General features: G+C 41.2%; 3 protein-coding genes across 3 annotated transcripts; 1 reads left to right on the top strand and 2 right to left on the bottom strand.

The window, feature by feature from the left end:
* The first annotated feature begins 1,349 nt into the window (after nt 1-1,349).
* Nucleotides 1,350-3,923, top strand: LOC143365567 (odorant receptor Or1). Its single transcript, XM_076805864.1, has 6 exons — nt 1,350-1,767; nt 2,441-2,964; nt 3,225-3,324; nt 3,390-3,497; nt 3,568-3,723; nt 3,783-3,923. Exons 1-6 carry the CDS (start codon nt 1,492-1,494, stop codon nt 3,837-3,839), a joined length of 1,221 nt encoding a protein of 406 aa, XP_076661979.1. The 5' UTR covers nt 1,350-1,491; the 3' UTR covers nt 3,840-3,923.
* Nucleotides 3,869-6,745, bottom strand: Yip2 (yippee interacting protein 2). The gene is made up of 8 exons (XM_076805865.1): nt 6,468-6,745; nt 5,769-5,935; nt 5,561-5,692; nt 5,224-5,488; nt 4,980-5,155; nt 4,486-4,686; nt 4,252-4,406; nt 3,869-4,175 (listed from the first exon to the last, which is right to left on the bottom strand). Exons 1-8 carry the CDS (start codon nt 6,484-6,486, stop codon nt 4,091-4,093), a joined length of 1,200 nt encoding a protein of 399 aa, XP_076661980.1. The 5' UTR covers nt 6,487-6,745; the 3' UTR covers nt 3,869-4,090.
* Nucleotides 6,746-6,946: 201 nt separating this feature from the next.
* Nucleotides 6,947-18,906, bottom strand: LOC143365561 (E3 SUMO-protein ligase RanBP2). The gene is made up of 9 exons (XM_076805855.1): nt 18,679-18,906; nt 17,783-18,008; nt 17,524-17,700; nt 16,828-17,140; nt 10,213-16,757; nt 9,699-9,923; nt 9,264-9,608; nt 8,114-8,448; nt 6,947-7,871 (listed from the first exon to the last, which is right to left on the bottom strand). The coding sequence occupies exons 1-9, from the start codon at nt 18,748-18,750 to the stop codon at nt 7,695-7,697; spliced, it is 8,415 nt and encodes a 2,804-aa protein (XP_076661970.1). The 5' UTR covers nt 18,751-18,906; the 3' UTR covers nt 6,947-7,694.
* Between the last annotated feature and the right edge of the window lie 14 nt (nt 18,907-18,920).

Raw genomic sequence — 18,920 nt, 5'->3', positions numbered from 1 at the left:
TTGCAAAGTCTTCAATTATGTTTTAAAGTTTTGTTATAGATATGACGCATAGAATACAATGCAATAAAAAAAGGTAATTATTTACAAAGAGGTACTCCTCTCCGATTTTGATAAAATTTAAATATGTTATAAATTTCGATATTTTGAACAACTTTTTCCTTTTCTGTACTGACTTGAATTTTCCGTATTCGTGCACGCTACATCACGGTTTGAATTATGTAATTCAGTTACAACGTAGTTGAATTACTATATAATTGAAATACAATGTAATTCAATTGTGCAATTGAATTACAACGTAACTGAATTAGCACGACTCTGGCTCCGTGTCAATGTAAGCCTGCTCCGGCGTTTGTTTACTTTTTTTTTTAAACACGTTGTAGAGATCACAGAGAAAACTAGGTCTGACTCTGGTCATAAATAAGGTAAACTTTCAATTTCGAGATACTACTCCTGGATTTCCGTATGCGTGGTCGGGCCATCATGTCCTTCATGTTGGTACCACATTATTGTATTTAGTTCTTCTGCAACAAATTTAAACGTACCATTAGAACCTGGACTGTGCATTCACTGTTTCAGGGAAAAATAAACTTATCTGTCGAACGATTGCTTCTTTTTCTACCGTAATATTCAATGACGCTTTATCAATCTGTAGAGCGATGGATCAACTGGATCACTTTATCGGTGGCATTGTGACATATTACACTGATAGATCGCTCGTTTCTTAAAAGGTATACTGGCTCAAGATTTCTCCTATATTCATTGAAATGGGTGATTTCTATGCAAAATAAAAATTGCGAAATACAGGAATTACAGACATTTATTTCTTCTTCCAAGAATTATATAGAATTGCAAACGATGCAACAATATCCCTAAACTCTTTAAATGTTTTTTGCTGTTCAACATTGGATCTACTAATTTTTATTATTGCTGCATAAGTCTAGTAAACGAGTTTTCTTTAGCGGCGTGTTTCTATAAGTAAAATTTATTTAATCGATCAGAAAATTTAGCGCACCTTCCGGAATTTGTCGAAAATTTTTCCGCTGTGGATTTTAGCCTAATAATTGATAAATCCACTTAGTAGTTAACGCAGAATCTAAGTAAATGCTAAATGAAATTCGCTGGACGATGGGGACCGGAAACTACGACGCGCGACGACGTCCGGCCCGCAGAATTCGTGCGTGATACTGTACCTGCGTGTACAAAATTAATCTGCGGCTACTTATGGCGCATCGATTCGCCATTACGTTTTCATGCGTCTCCTCTGTAATCAAAGAGTGATGCACTGTAACTTCATCCATCAAACATTACTCGATTAAATGGAAACGCACGGAAACAACGCAATTGTAGTTTAGCGGATCTTGAGGTCCCCTAACTGAGGCCTAGCAACCCTACGCGGAAACAATAGGCTAATACTTAGCATACTGAATACACGACTGTACTGTTATCAAACAATTTCTGAGTACAGCAATATCAAGGCATTTCCCTGGAAGGATGGACGTGTTCGCACTGAACCGAACGAAACGCAGGCATATTTCGCCAAATAAGCATTTGCACATCAGTCTGTCGATGATTTATTATATGGGAATGTGGCCTACCAGTGGCAGATATCGGTGTTTGTATCTCGTGTACACTGTTTGCAGTTTCAGCTTTCTGTTGGGAGTCTTTCTCACCACTGAAATCGCACATATTGTCGTGAAACGGCACAGCATGGACGAAGTTGTTGCAGGAGCAACTGTCCTCATGACTAATGCTACCCACGCTTACAAGGTTCGTACAAGATAATTGCTAATAAATTAATCTTAAATGGTAAAGAGAATTCGTTGTCTATTTAAATGAAAATAAAGAGCAAAACAGTAAATCCACCGCTGAAATTGTGCAACATTATTGCATTATTCCCCTTGTCTTATAGTACTGAGCCTCGTGACAAAGAATTTATATGACCTAAACCCTTTCGGACAGCCATCTTTATACTTTGATTTTGTCTAAAGTCTAAATTATTATACTTCATTTTGCTTCATTAAAAACTATACAAATGGAATAAAGTTTTACACGTTCCTCGTCAGTTTTTATAATTCTAGAATTTTTTCAACATTCCTTGGAGCATATGAAAATATATTCTCAAATTTCCTTTTGCTTTTAAAAAATGATTGACGACAAAATAGTCTCGATTAATATAGCTGTTAAAAAATCCGTAAAGAATTCACATCTAACTCAGGGACCAATATTTCTTCATGAACAGATCTTTTTAAGAACTGTTTAAACATTTTTCGAAAATGTCTATCATTGTGCAATGGCGGTGTAACGGTCATAGTAATCTACCAAGCAGTTGATTTCCGGGTTCGATTCCCGGCCATCGCACATTTCTTTTCATTCAAAATAACGCCTTCAATTTCTTGTCGATTGAATTCAATTGAACTGGCGAATTAATTTTCACGGGTAGATTATTTATATTCTACGTCGGCATAACCGCATTCAGCAGCTAATCGACATCACGGACTGCGAAATGTTCAGTCGGGACAATGTGAAATACGAACGAGTTGTAACATATTACACTTGGCAAGGTATTTTTCATCACATCACGTATCAATTCTTCGGGACGATGGCCGTAGTCTCCTGGGGAGCTAAACCAGTGATCGATCTGCTCAGTAAAAGATCTAAGGAGCTACCGTTATTGGGCTGGTATCCCTATAACACGACATCATCGCCAGCTTTCGAGATCACGTCTCTGTATCAAGCTGTAGCGATCATTCTTTGCTGCTTCAACAATATAGCGATTGATACTCTGGTGACGGGACTCATTACAATTGCCTGTTGCCAGCTAACTATTCTGAACCGCAACATTGCTTCACTGAACAGCGAAACTCGACAATCAATTAATATAGAAAATGAGAACGATATTAAAGCTTCTAACAGACAGTATGAAAATTTAAAGCTCTGCGTTGAGCATAGCAACTTGATATTCGAGTAAGTTACCAAGTAAAGTATCAGGTCAGGTAACGCGAGTCTAAAGGTGCGAACACACCAGCAAGTAACTTGCGACATTTTCTTGCGGGAGCAACTTGCAGAAACGTGTACACTTGTTTGCAAATATTACAAATATATTGTTTCACTCTCTGAGTTCACACGTGTCACGAGAGTCGCTCTCACAAAAAATGTCACAAGTTGCTAGTGTATTAGCACCTTTAATATGAAACTCGTATGGTACAATAATTTAACATTTGCAGCTTCTCGAAAGAGGTCCAGAATATTTTTGGCATGTCGATATTCTTCCAATTCCTAGTGAATTGTAATATTATCTGTTTAATAGCTTTCAATATAGCACAGGTATATATCGTAATTCCTATTGTCCGTTGTTCTAAATATAGAAGCGTGCTCTGCATTTATTGCAGATGAAAGTTTATGTTCCCCATATTCTGTTCGGCATGCTGATGTATATGTGCTGTATGACATATCAGATCTTTATATTTTGTTGGCATGGCAACGAGCTGTATCTTCACGTATGTAACCATTGCGAATTGGTCCGTTTGCAAAAGACGATTCGGTTCTATTAAAACACTGCCTTCGCAGAGCTTAGATATTAGTCTCGCCGCGTACACGAACAAATGGTGGCAGAAAACCAACAACTTCAAACAGGCTATACAAATTATAATTACCAGAGCTCAACGACCGCTCATTCTATCTGTCGGGAACATCATGGAGCTGTCGTTACAGAATTTTGTTCGCGTAAGTATCCTACAGAACGCGTCATATATGTTTCTAAACGCGTCAACATAATCTTACAGATTCTGCGCATGTCTTACTCCATTTTTACGGTCCTACAAACTTCGACGAGCGCTTGAATCCGATGCTCATAATAAAGACCTCCCTGTAGAAAATGATTAAAAAGTATATATTTTTGTAACAATTAGTAACATTACATTCCTTTTAACACTATATATATAATATACAATCATATTTTTTTAACGTGTTTCCTCTTGTATACTGCGTATAAAAAATATAAAACTTGATTGTGTTTTTCATAGTATATATATCTGTTGAAGTAAATCACGCTTATTGCACAATTCGTATTTTCCAGTTCGACCCTTTATAATTACAGGACTTCCACCATTACAGCAATTCCTTGACCTCCGCCAATGCACGCAGAGCCAATTCCAAACTTTCCAGTTTTCCTTCGTCTGTAAAGATAATAAATTTTTACGGTTCATAGACAATATGCAATATCGTGAAACCTAATATTAAATATAAATGTACCTGAGCTCGTGTACCAAGTGAGCAGTAATTCTGCTGCCAGATGCAGCCAGAGGATGTCCCAGAGCAATAGCACCACCGTTCACATTTAATTTATTAATATCTAAGTTAAGATCCTTTGCACAGGCTAGCGTTTGAGCCGCGAAAGCTTCGTTAATCTAGTAACAAATATAAATTACTTAACATCTTGTTGTAGTCTGATGAATGGATACTTAAAGCACACTTTATAATTATTACTTCTACGAGCTCCATATCGTCCAGCTTTTTGTTTGTGATTTCAAGAAGCCGTTTGATGGCTGGCGCAGGGCCAATTCCCATAATACTGGGCTCTACACCTACAACCGTGTAGCCTACTAATCGTGCCAGTGGCGTAAGTCCTTCCGTTTTTACGGCTTCTTCGCTAGCCAAGATAACAACTCCTGCACCGTCACAAATACCCTGTAACAAGCATTTACAAGTTTAAACGATGCCAAACGATAATTATGTACTTATGTTTGACGAGCAACTATTTCCTGAACTATCTGTTATTCAAAGTGGTCAGGAATAACTTCTGAACGTTCGATATAAAGATAATACAGTGCGCGAAAACGTTTGGGATTCTCACATATTTGAGAATTCCCGACATTTTCGGGTTCTCGCACACCTCTACAAGCTTCCCCTTGAGAGTAAAGTTCAGGAAATAATTGATCGTAGAACTGCAAATGGAACATTTTGTATTATGTTTAACATACTGATGCAGAACCGGCTGTAACCAGACCATCCTTCTGAAAAACTGGAGCTAACTTAGCTAGAGTTTCAGTAGTCGTTTTAGGTCGTGGATGTTCATCCGTGTCAACGACAACATCCTGTTTCTTAACTTTGACCGTTACAGGTGCCATTTCCTCCTTGAAACGACCGGCATCGTTAGCTAAAATATTTAAAATTCGTTACTTATTTGATCAATCAATGGACAATATGATATGCATAGATGTTAACCAGCTTTCCACATCTGTTGACTTCTCAGTGCAAATTGATCTACTTCTTCTCTTTTTAAACCGTATTGGGCTCCAAGCTTCTCTGCAGTCATTCCCATAGGTAAATTGCAATAAGTATCCAGTAGCCCAAGCCATAGGGAATCTTCGAATTCATATTTCTGTCCTAACATTGTACCAAAGCGAACGTTCCTCACAATAAAAGGTGCTTGGCTCATGTTATCTGTGCCTCCCGTCATAACTACTCTAGATTCCCCTGTTAGAATACTCTGAAAGATATAAATACTTGTGAAAAATACTCCAACATTTTTTTAATAGCATAGCAAAAAACAAACTTATACTTGTGCTCCAGATGCTATCGACTGAAATCCAGAACCACACAGTCTGTTAACTGTTAAGGCTGGTTTTTCTATAGGAATTCCAGATTTTAATGCTGCGTGCCTTGCCAAGAAATTTCCATCGCTGGATGAAGACTTTAAATTAAATTATTATACATATAGCATGACAAATAAACCTTTGATTGTTCATATACAATTTATATATACATACAGATAACACATTGCCAAATATAACACTGTCAATCTTCTCAGGCTTCAATCCCGAAGACTGTAAAGCAGATGTTGCAGCAACAACCGATAATTCAGTTGCACTTTTATTCTTAAATACACCACCCATTGTACCAAATGGGGTGCGTTTTGCTGCAACTATAAAAACACCTGCAAAACAAAAAATATATAAATATCGATGTATCCATTACAGCATTATCATACGTCACATCTATATTTTCAAATGTTCAGTGATTCGAGATCAATTTTCCTAGATCATATTTATCAGATGAGAACCACTGGCGAGGAGAAAGTCCAAAGTTCGAAGAATGTCGATATTTAAAGATAAAAACATTATCTCAATTACTAAATCGTTAACAGGTTCATAAAATTTGTTTACATGTATTACGTTTATCGATAACTTGCAACTCCAATTACTGATTATAATAATACTACATATGTATATAGTTAAAATTTCCTCTTTACCATTATTGGAAAGTTTTATTTCATTTGTCACCGAAAATTTTGTTTAATGTCATTTATTTCGTTGTTCATTGTTTTATTAAACATCTAGAATTGCCGAGTAATAATAAAAACTTCAATAAAAGAGTTCGTCTCAATTGATATAAGTACACGCAACGTATATGTATTTAATGTGAAATGAAACCGACAAAAAAAAATAAACAAATAGAATTGTACATACCTTTTGTTACGACAGACATCGTGTTAGCAAAATTTATACTGCAACAGTGAGATCCAAACAAGGTTCAAAGTCTAATCTACTTTGTACATATGTAGGTAAATATAACAAGTGTCGTGAGCGTGTTGTCTGTACAACATTCGCACCGGGAATGAAATACCTAAAAGACTACTCCAAGAATGAACAAATTTATTCCCACTACTGATTTTCTTATTTAAAAACACAAATGCAAACTCTCTCGTTTTTCTATAACCTTGAGGTTTGACTACTCTCGGAGCGAATACTGTATTTAAAGCTGCACACGCTATATAAATATATATATGGAGTTATCAGACAAAGGGGAACGGGGTTCGTCGGTGACGTTGCATGTAATGTGTTTACCTTGGCTAACATGAATTTTATTTTTTACCGCGATACATACTAATTGAAGTCCAAATTTTTTGAACCTTATCAATGAGAGGCACAAATAGCATGTGAACACATTCTGAGATAAAGTCCTTTATTTTCTTGCTCTTCGTTGTAACATAATTTATTTCGTGTAACACATATAATACTTCTCCCAATTATTCGGGAATATTAGGAATGAAACAATACAAAAAACATAAACTCATAATAACTTAAAAATTACTTATTATCTATGTAATTATACGTTGACGACGTCATGTATATAATAAATGTACTATATAATCGTACGTAAATGTCTTCCACATATCCATGAATTACTAGGTTTGTATCACAGGTAGATCGCTCAGTATTGGTGAGCTGTTTGAGCATCCAATGTTTTCTCTTCAATGTCTTCCCCACACGGAATCCGCTCAACAGTTATAACAAAACTTATTTAACGTTTTAGAACTTAAATAAAATGTTCATGAGTAAACTAAAAATCAGAAAGTCGTGGTATGTCTCTTATCGAAACTGTGTGTTTATAAAGCTAATAAAAGTCCGGCACGTTTGGCACAAGTTAATTTATTAATCAAATGTTTTCACTTATTATCACGTAATTCTTAAGAGTAAAACACATTCCGAGTTAATAAAAAATTCGTTTGTTTTCCATTCGCATATTCTTAAATAGTTTGTACGGCCATTAATTACTTAAATACACCCGCAATAGCGGCGATGATATTGAAATGAATCTAATAGATTTATAAATCGAATTTAGACTAAAATCAAGTATTTTACGTGTACAAGAGATACAATACGCTTTAATACAAGAAATCTTACAAGGAAATTTTACTCTGCTGAATGGTTGTCTACTTTTTGCCGAATTAAAATTGCAGAAAAATAGAATTGGAAAGATTTGTACATTTCTTTTGCGTCCTGAACTGATGGAAACACTGCTTTTAGAGTGTACTTTTTGTGTGACCCTGCAGGATCGGTGACCGTCCAAGTGCATTCTTTGTCATGTACCTTAAAATCAAAATGTTGAAATCATTAGCGATAAGGTCGTGACCAAAGTTTAATAGACCCAAATTCAAAGGAGGGTTTTATCTGGGGAAATTCATCACTATGCATTTATGACATGTAGAAATCTTCAAAATTTACAAGACTCAATAATAATATGTACCTGCTACAGAATAATTGTACTATTAAAGAAAAAATTGCTGCCGTGAATTTGGGCCCACTTTATAGAAATAAAATAACATCCTTACCTCTATTTGAGTGTCTGCAGTGAAAATTGTAGCGCTGACAATTTCATCAGTCTCGTCGGCTCTTAATATTATTCTTCCAATCATATCATTACGATTATAAGACATAAATAAAGTTCCTCCAGCCAGGTGCTTCCATTTACCATCTTTGTTCCTTAACTTCATCAAGGTAGCTCTGCGCATAAAAATACGTTCGACGTCCTGCTCTTCATCCTCTTCTTCTTCGTCTTCATCGTCTTCCTCCTCCTCCACTTCCTCTATATCATCCAATTCTTCGTTCTCTTCGTCATCTGGTTCTTCGATTACTGGTTCATCTTCTTCTTCCGCAGCCTTTTCGCCTGAATTCATAGGAACAAGATTAAAAATACGCGTGCAAACATATGGAATCGAATAAATGAAATAAAGATGCAGGAGTTAAGCAGACATTGATAAAGGCTTACTTGTTATTTTTGTGTTATTCTTGCGTCTTATGAAATATACGTGGATATATTTGATTGTGTATGGTATAACGTCACGATGAATTTATACATATATTAAGTAATAAGAAAAAAAATGTATAAATAATATTTTATTGAATCAGATTTTATTCGAGCGTTCCGCAAATAAAATACGTATTTCTACAACTTGTTTTGCTACAACCGAATTTATTAATACAATGATAATCGACTTCATAAAAAAGGTTTATTTATAATATCGTATGGTGTACTTTTACATGTCTACGCTTCATTTTTTTTTGTCAAATGAAAACAGTCGCATGAACTTAACAAAGATTTGGTAAAACAATTTTGTACATTTCCGCAATGGGAATAAATATCACCATCATATATCACAATCGATTTGAAAATCAAATTCATCCGTCGGAAATACTCAAACATAAAACCTGGTATCGATTAAAAAAAAAAAAAGAAAAAGAACTAACTATTCCATTGTTGTAAATCATCGAGGAATAAACAATCGCGCATTAAAAAAATAGTCTTAAACAATAGTACGTTCTACGTGTGAAAATAAAGCTATACTTCTCTTCGCAGTTTAACGAAAAATATGCTTTTTAAAACAAGTAACACAGATTTGGATGTATCATGCAGCCAAAAGCAATAACAACCATGAACCGAGGAAAGCTTTACGAACTACAGATGTTGTCTTTAATCCTTACGGGTTTCGGTTAGCTTTTGTTGAATTTTGTCGACGGTATCCTTGAACTTTGAGGCCAGTTCTGGATTTTTAAATCTAACTGCTAACTGTTCTACACATGGTTGCTCTTCTGCATAATTCATGCCCGCCCACACCCAAGCGCGATCCGACGTCTTCAGTGTAGTAAAGTGGACGTCCGGTGTGAGCAACAGGTTACATACTACTTTGTGAACTTGCTCTCTACGCAACAATAATCTATAAGTCCCGTGTTCTGTACTGTGCAAGATTTTCATCTCTCCAACACCTCTTTCTTTCCATTCGTGTGTCGTACTGTCATATCTGTATAATTTGGCTCTTTCGCAAAATACTGCAACATAAATATAAACGTCATCAGTGATTCTTTTGACCACTAATTTTGCATATGCCCTAAACCCATGAAGATCCACAGATACCGTACCTTTTTCCTCATCTTCTTCTCCGGTGCGCACCTCGATAATATCGGGCAACGGTACAATAGGCTCAAAATGAGGATCGTGTTCTTGCTCGTTGTCATTTTCATCGCCTTCTTCATCCTCATTCTCAGCTTTCTTTTCGTTCCTTGTTTCTTTCACATTTTCAGACCTGTTTGCAGATTTGGAACCAAAGACAGTTGCTCCGGCTCCAGCAAAGGAGAAGTTCGGATCTGCAAATGTGAATACAGTCAAGTAAGTAATTTCTGTTGAACATAATTTTTTTCAATTGGACAGAGCACCTTAAATAACATCATCCTTCATTTAAGGGGTATTTTCATTTGAAAAAAAATCACACGTGCTCTTCAAATATCAGTAAATATGTGTGCAAAATCCCGATGCAAAAAGTGCAATAGTTTTTTTGAAAAAAATTCGTCTCGAAAATAAGAATACCCCTTTGAAGTATTACATTTAAAGTACTCTAAAATACGCTGCCGTACCTAACATGAATACTTAAGGTACCTTTTTTAAACGCCTGCTGAGGAACGTTCGCGGCTAAGTCTGAGAAGGACACCTCAGGCGCCGCTTGGAAGCTGATCTCGCCTTCTTTCTGTGTCTCGTTCTCCGAAGTTGTGGCTTTCGTGTCGAAGATATTGGTGGTCGCGGAATTCGAGATTCCAAACGGTGACTCGGTTGACCCGAAATTCAAGTTGAACGAAAATGGAGTGGGCGTGACAGCGAATACCGAGTTGGTCGGCTTAGCGGTTGATCCGAATACAGTTGTGGTGGTCGTGGACGTGCTAAAAGGAGACGCAGTACTGGTGGTCATCTCTAAACCAGTTTTGGCCGTGGATTCGAAGATCGGTGGAGTGGCGCCAAATACAGGTGTCGCGGAGACGTTGGTAGGTTTCGACTGAGAGGTGAAACTGTTTGAGAATATCGACTCCGATCCATCCGTGGAAACGTTAAAGGTGCTAGGCTTGATAAGTCCAGCCTCTTTCTTCGATGATCCTCCGAACATGTTCTTCCCCGTGCTCATGCCAAAGATATTGTCCGATTTAGGTGTACCAAAAATGGACCCAGTAGTCGACGTGCTCCCAGCTCCAGAGAATAGAGACGACGCTTCGGTCGTAGTCTGGGAGCCAGCTGGACTGCAGACGTTCAAGTTATCAATTCCAAGAACATTTTGCTTCTCGCCTTCAGGTTTCTGTGTCTCGCTAGTTTGACTCTGAGACAATCCAAACGAGAAACTAGTCTTCTTGTCGCTGGACGCGGTTAAGTTGCTACTACCAAACGGAGGCATTGAATTCATCGTGAACTGTGGTGTACTTGCACCGTACAATCCAGCCGTGAAAACGGACGATGTTGTATTCGGCGTGGCTGTCGTGGAAACAGGCGTCTGAGGAATTGCGATGTTGGAATCAGTAGTCGCTGCCGTGATGGTTGTAGACTTTTCGCTTCCAGTAGCCGTCTTTGAGGATTCTTTCCCAGCAGACGTAGCCTCGAACAAGGGTACTGGAGGTTCCTTGCAACCCCTACACCCAGGACAGTCTGGATTCCGCTTGTATCCATAGAAATTCTCTGGGAGCTGCAACTTCAACGCAGCTTCTCTTTCTTCAGGCGTTACTTTCATCTCGTAGACGACCTCTATTTCTTGACCATTATCTTTCGCATCCGAGCTAGCCTCCGGTTTCTCCTCGATCACCTGAACATCTTTCCCAGCCAGTGCGTCCTCGACTGTATTCTTGAAGTTCTTCGCGATATCCGACGTTTTGAAGCGGCAAGCGAACAACGTGTGCTCGATCTCCCCTTCACTGTAATCGGCAGCGATCCACATCCACGTCTTCTCGTCCTTCGGCGTGAACTCCAGGCTGGGTAGCACGAAGTGGTTCAAGCAGAGCTTCAGTATCTGTTCCCTCCTCATCACTAGCCTGAGTTTACCGGTCTCCTTGTGTCGTAGCAGCTTGATGTCCCCTAAACCTCGCTCTTTCCATTCGTTCGCCGACTTGTCGTGCCTGAACAGCTTCGCTCTGTGACAATATAGCACCTCCTCGTCCTCCTCGCCGGTCTTCACCTCGATCTTATCCGGCATCGGGATGATCGGCAAGAAGTGGATGTCGTCGCTTTCGACGACCTCTTCCTCACTGTTCTCGCCATCGGCGACAGCCTTCGACGGGGACTTCGCTACAAAGTTGAAGCCGAAAGACTTCCCAGGCGAGCCGAACGTGAACGGAGCGTCTTTGGTGGAAGGTGCGCTGCTCGCCTGGGGCATACCGAAGACAAACTTCGCGCTGGAGGTGTCGATCTTAGCTTCCGAGTCTGCGGACTTCGCGTCCGTCGTCTCGTTGGACGAGGGTAACCGGAAGCTGAACCCGGTCGTGTCCTTCTTGGTCTCCTGCGGGATACCAAAAGTGAACGTGGGCGTGGCTGTGGTGGTCGGGGTGCTGATCAAGAAACCATCTGTCTTCGGTTTCGGAGGGATCGATGGATCCTTCGGTGTGTCACAGGCAACGCAATAATTGTTCCCAGACGTGTTGACGATCTCGCAGATCTTGCACTTCCACGAACCAGCGGGCAATTTAAACATTTCTGACAACGGTGTTTGGTTGGAGCTGACCGTGGTCGGGGTGGTTTGCTTGCTCGCGGATGGATTGACGGATTTGCAGGCGACACACTCGTTGCTGGACGCTTCATTCCTCGTGTAACAGTCCGTGCACTCCCACGAACCTGTCGGTGGCTTAAACATCTCTGAAAGTGACACCTGGTTCGTGGCAGCGGCAGCCGGAGCGGTTTGATTGGTGGTTGCTGAAGGACGAGGAGCTTTGCAAGCTAGACATGTGCTGTTGAAAGCTCCGTTCCTCGAGTAGCAGTCCTTGCACTCCCAGGACCCTGTTGGTGGCTTGAACATTTCAGACAACGGGGTCTGAGTTTTACTAGTCGCGTTTCCAGCCGGCCCTTGCTTCTTCATGCTCTCGGCAGAGATGCTGTCCTTAACCATCTTCTGTTGATTGCTCACGATCATGCTGTGGAACTGAGAAGCTTGTGCGGACGTCTTGAACGTGGCCGCGAACGTAGCTGCTTTTTCGGATCCGTAGCAAATAGTCCAATTGACGACGGTATTGTTGGTCTTCCAAGTGAACGGTGTCTTTGCCCGAACACTGTAGTTATAGCAGACCTTCGAGCGGTTCTCCTCAGTCATCAGTAACCGCATCTTGCCGGTTTTCGTGCTCCATAAAGCCTTCATTTGCCCCGTGCCTCTCTGATCCCAATGTTTAGTCTCATTGTTGTAATACTGAAGAGATACTTTAGCTTCAAAGAGAATGTCTTCGTGATCTATCTTCGCGTCTGTACTTTTTACGCCTACCAGCTTGGTCATGCATGCTGGAGGCGTGTGAGGCCTTCTAAGAGTTGGTTGAGACGAGCTCGTTGTAACAGTGTCAACTGTAACAGTTGGTGCAGTTGTGGTCTCAGATTTAGAAGGTGTTGCAGCCTTCGCGAACGAGAAGGTAGATGGTTGAATTGGTGCAGTAGGCTCTGTAGTTGTACCAGGTTTACTGAACGTGAATCCCGCGAAAGGACTGGTTTCGGGCTTGCTGGGAGCCTTCACTGGTTCCACAGGAGTGGTTACTTTCTGAATGATGGGCGTTGTCGTGAACGAGAAACCGCCTACAACTGTTGTCGTTGATGTGGCGGCCGGTACTATAGCCGCTGGCTGCTTCTGGCCGATCAGCGTTGCGCCTTTTGGTTCCGCAGTCTCTTTCTTCTCGACGTTATTCAACACAATATTCGTTTTAATAGCCGTTTTGCTCTCGACAGACTTGTCGGTGGCCTGAGAGAGACTCGCCTTAGCTTTATCAAACTTGTCCTTGAAGGACAGACCTTCGTCCACCGTCTTGAACCGGATGCAGAACTTCTCCACTTTCAGCTCTCCATCCGCAAAGTCGTGTGCCACCCAGAACCAGGCCTTCTCGTTGTTGGCTTTCGCCGTCAGCTCCATATCGGGCGCCAGATAATGATTAGCGCATACCTTCAGCACCTGTTCTCTGCGCATCAGTAGCCGAACCTTGCCCTCGTCGTTCCTGAGCAGCTTAACGTTGCCGATACCACGTTCCTTCCACTCGTTGTCCACGAACCGGAAGAGCTTCGCTCTGGCGCAGAATAACACTTCTTGGCCCTCTTCTCCAGTGGTGACCTTGACCTCCGCGGGCAGCGGTATTACGGGAACGAAGTCCGGTATCGGATCGTGTTCCGACTCGTGCTCGTGATCAGAAACGTTTGGCGAACCGGTCGAACAGATGTTAACATTCTCGCTGGCCTTCGGCGTCGTGGGCATGGTGATGTTGGCCGGTGTGGTGGTCAGAGTCGTCGACAGTGGCGGCAGGTTGACGGTAGTCAACACGGTCGCTTGAGAGGGCATGGATATCTGATAACAATGAGGAGCTACGGACTGTTCTGCGGTGGCCAGCATGGACACGCCTCCTTGTCTGAAATGCGGAGGAATCGTTACGCTAAGTGTAGGCTGGACGACCGGCACTGTGGTCGGCAAAGTATCTGAAGTGGTGATAACAACGTTAACCGGCGGAGCTTTGTTCACCGGAGCGTCTTTTATCGTTGTCTCGGACTTCGGCGTCTCGACCTTCTGGAGCGAGATCTGCATCGGTGGTTGGTTCGTCGGTGGCATCAGGTCCGGCATTTGCGCGGGCAACCTCGGCGGGAACAAGCCCTGCGGGAGTATGTTCTCCGGCATTTTCGACCTGGTGGTGTTCGGGTACAACACCGGCATCGGATAGATGTTCGTGCAGAACGAAGCCGCGTTCGGGTCGCTGAACGACATGCCTCCCGGGAAGTAGCCCTGGAAAGCGGTGGCCGTAGCCGCCGCGGATGGGTAGATCAATTGAGAGTACGGGTTTCTGTGCGACGACTGGAACATGTTCCCTGATATCGAGGACACGGGGCCAGACGGGTTCGCGTTATAGTTCAGTTCGTTGAAATCCTCTTCGCTGAAGCCGCACAAGTCCTCCTCTAAATTCGGGTTTAAGTTCATCGGCTGGGTGGTGCGCTGCCGCTGAACATCCTTCCGTAGCTCTGCCACTTCTTTCGTCAACTCCTCAAGCTTCTCCATCATGGTCTTGCTGATATCCAGTATACTCTTGTTCTGCTCCGTTATAGACTGCATCATGCTGTCCTTCGTATGGATCATCTGAGTGATCGCTCGGATCTGAGCATCGAGACGTTCCGGGCTCGGACGTGCCTCCGTACGATTCCGTGATAAATCCAATATATCATGGTGTTGCGGCCTGTAAGGGGTGCTAGACTGTTTAGGGGTGCGATGATGATTCTTCTGCGGCGTGCTGACCATGTTGATAGACGCGCTGAGCCCTGTGAACGTTGGCAGCGTTGGATTCCCTGCCTGCTGTTCCACGCCACTATGCGCAGAGGAATAACTGTCGTCCGACATCCCGTCGCACTCGTTTCTACTCAAATCACCCCTGGACAAGTCCGGATCGATCCTCTTCAGTTTGTTCTCTATGTCCGCTATGTGAGTGGAAAGCTCCGAATTTAGAGGATGTTTCGGATTCGTTCCTGGACTACGTAATCTATCCAATGTTAAATAGAAGCATTCCCTAGCTTTCGACAGCATAATGATGTGTTGCGACCTCATCTCCGAGGTCAAGCTCTCTTTCGGCATGGAACTGACGATCTCGTCCGCGAGCATTTCGTACATTTGGCCCTGCTGGAACGAGGCCTCCGGACATTTCAGTGCTTGCAACGCATCGATCGCTTTCTCAAATTGTTTGTCCCGCACGAAACGCTGTGCCAGAAGCAGCTTGCCTTCCTCCAAAGCCTTCACCAGCTCAGCGTTGTTCATCTCCTTTCCTTGGTAACTGAAGAACTTCGAGTTCGTCACGCGAAGGACCTGATTGTTTTGCAGTCTTTCTAAAAGCGGCATCGCAGTTGACCAATACATCTCCGAGCGAGCCTCCAAGCTCGGTATCTCGCTGTTCTCTTGATTATCTTCCTTCAAGGTCTCCGCTCTGTAATGGAATATCCGTGCCAAATGAACCAGAAGAGCAGGATGCAGCCCGTGGTTCCCGATGCAACGAACCGCTTCCAAACCCCGCTGCAGTTCCAACCTGATGTCTCCGAGATCTTCGTCCAACGGTTTCTGTTTGTCAATCGAGTATACTTTGTAAGCTGCCGACCACCATTTTTCCTGAGCGCAGGTGCAAAGAGTGTTGGTGAGGTCGGCCGGCAAAGTGGGTAATTTTTCAGGATTCGTAAAACCGCTTAGTTGTTGCTCTTCCATTACAGCGCTGGCACAGAAGATCGCTGCGTTTAAAAAGGCGTCGATGTCCAAACGACTTAAGCTATCTGGCGATGCCTGGTTCAGGTTGAAGACAGAAAACTGTAGGTCGTAGAACACGCGAGACGTTTGATTCGGCAGGGGCCCGCTGTCTTTATTCTGTGAACAATGGGGTCGAGATCTCAAGCCAAGCCAGATTTGATGGTGCAGCGAGTCTGGCCAAACTTCCTCCGAGATTTTATCGAATCGTTTCAACTCATTGTACGAACACAGACGCAACGGTGGATTCGGAAGGGAACTCTTTGCGAAGAACGATGTTGTTTTACCGTCCTGATATAGTCTACCAATGAAGATCCTCTGGTAAACCCGTTCACGCCACAAATTCGTGCAAAACTTGTCAATTTTATCCAGTAGCTTTTTCGTGTTGTCCCGAGCAAAGTCCTGTAATATGTGCCCTACTTGACTGCATCTATAAGATCCTTCTCGGTACCATACGTGCACTTGATCCTTTAAACGATCCTTCAAATGCATAGTCCACACAGCTGTGAGATCTATCGGTGTCACATGTAATGCAGTTAACAAAAGAGGTGCGCATAAACGTCCAGCTTCGGACCAACTGTCCTCTCCTCCCTTGGTCTTCCGTAAAAATAAACAAGCCAAATGAAAATGTAATTGCCCCCACATGTGTAATAACATATTCTCAATGAAAACTGGGTGATTGGAAAAACTCGCCGACTTAAACTCTGTTAAACATTGGTCGAAACTGCAACACAAATTATTTCATTCAATAATGCGGCTTACATACGTGTGTTCAACTGTAGAAAAATACTTACTTGAATATTGCTTGTGTAGCATCCGATATACTTTTCCTGATAAAATTACCTTGCTCTTTCAAACAAAGAGCTGCATATCTTTCTAACACGTTAATGTAAAATATCCAAAATGTCCAATCTGATTGTTTGCTCTGTTTACACTTCATAAGTAATTCGCTTAATAACTGATACCAAACAACACTGTTCCTATGACTATGCGTTGATTCTATTTTGGCAGCATGATTATACGCATCTTCGAGCCTGTGATTTCCTAGGTAGTGTTTTATCAATTTCACTTGTAGATGCACGTCTGTTTGCCGTACCGACAATTCAGCTAGAAAAATGATATTGTTGGTATAAATTGGCATTTAAAGCGTTGGATCTGGAGCCGATTAAACAGGAAGTAACGCGAGAGGGTTCAGCCAATGCATAAGCATACAAAGTTTTAGTTAAAGTCACAAAAGAGTAAAGACATAATTTGTGAGCAAAGGATTTTAGTTTGTTTCCTAGGAGTCGTATGCAAAGGTGCATTTTGCAAAGTTTAGTAATATATTGATTATTTTCAAAAATACTTGTTGCCCACAAGGACCAATGGTTAAACAAAAAATACAACTTCACTCCCTATGGACTAATACCACCCAAACAGAAAGTTTAGTCTCGTCTCCAAAGACCGCTGCCACACCCAACATGTTAACAAAATAAAAATGTATTACTTACAGGTAATCAGCTTCTCCAAGTCGTCGTTGTTACCACTTGGTTTTTCTAAAGTTAACATTTTTTCCTTCAATTGAAAAACTATTGGATGATGTGGAAACTTTTTGTCGGCTCTTTCTACCCAGTACTTAATTCTATTCACATCGATTTGAACGTTTACATCAGTTAGAAGTTCACAAACTGAGAACACAATAAAATAAAGGGATAAGTATACAGTTTTTACAATGTAAAAATAATTGATTCAAGAGTCAAAAAATTACACCTTTTAAAACAAGATCATCTTGCTTCGGTTCCAATTCAAGACATTTTTTGTATTGCATGAAAGCTGCTTCCTGTTGTCCTAAAGCTTCGAGGGTCTGACCCAACAATTTGTAAGCTCCAGCACATTTATCCCTTATCTCCAAATAATTCGAGACATATTTCTTTGCAGATTCATAATCCCCGACTTGATAGTATAGCTTGGCTATGTTGTAACATCTTAGATGTTTCTATAAATTAGGGTAAAGTCAAATTTATATAAGATCGAATTATATCGCATTTAGAATAAAAGTGATGGTTCTGAGTAGCGATAGGGGTACAATTTTTTATATTATTTTGTATTTGTTTTAGTAACGTTATTAATCAAATTAATGAAAAATTTTCAAATAAAAATGAATTTGGAGATAACTTTATTCACAATAATGTTTGTAATATGATAACAATTGCAAAAAATAAAAAATACGAAAATTTCAGTTATCATTTGAAGACGACTACAATTGCCGCGCCTTGAGACTTTTGGCCGACCGGCAACGCGGACAAAAATATTCCGTGCGGTTCTAAGATATAGGCAGGCATCAAATAGCCAAAAGAGGTGGATCGACAGTCAAATAGTAAATAAACAGTACTATATCCCTTTAAAAACCGCTAAATCGTCCTATAGATATTTATACATATACGTATACGCATTGTCTACAGAGGCTAGTCAAGGACTTCAACGCTATAAAATATACTTGACGTTAAATAAAAAGCGATGCGTCTTGATATTTCGACGCGCTTCATTCAGAATAATAATAAAATCGGTGCATAAAATCACAGGGAACAATTGAACGAGACACAGTTCACGACAATGTCCGGCAGTGTTTGGTAGTAACGACTTTTTAGTTAAAAAAATAACCTTACCTCCTCTGAATTTTTGAGCTTAATAAAAATGTCTTTCACGTGTCGGTCGACGTCCTTCTTCGAACGAAACATTTTTGTGGAAGAATGCGAAGCCCTTCTCAATTCTCTTGCGTCGAATTAACACTCAGTATCTGATTAAATTGAAATTCGAAACACCGTTATGTGGTGTGAGCTCCACGATAAGACTTCCCCCGCACTGCAATTTCTCTTTCAAACGGTCTCATCAAAATCAAGCGTGCCAA

The sequence above is a fragment of the Halictus rubicundus genome, chromosome 2 (genome assembly GCF_050948215.1).
Source record: "Halictus rubicundus isolate RS-2024b chromosome 2, iyHalRubi1_principal, whole genome shotgun sequence".
Lineage (NCBI taxonomy): Eukaryota > Metazoa > Arthropoda > Insecta > Hymenoptera > Halictidae > Halictus > Halictus rubicundus.
Note: the sequence above shows the minus strand (reverse complement) of the source record. Positions and strands in the feature narration are given on the sequence as shown.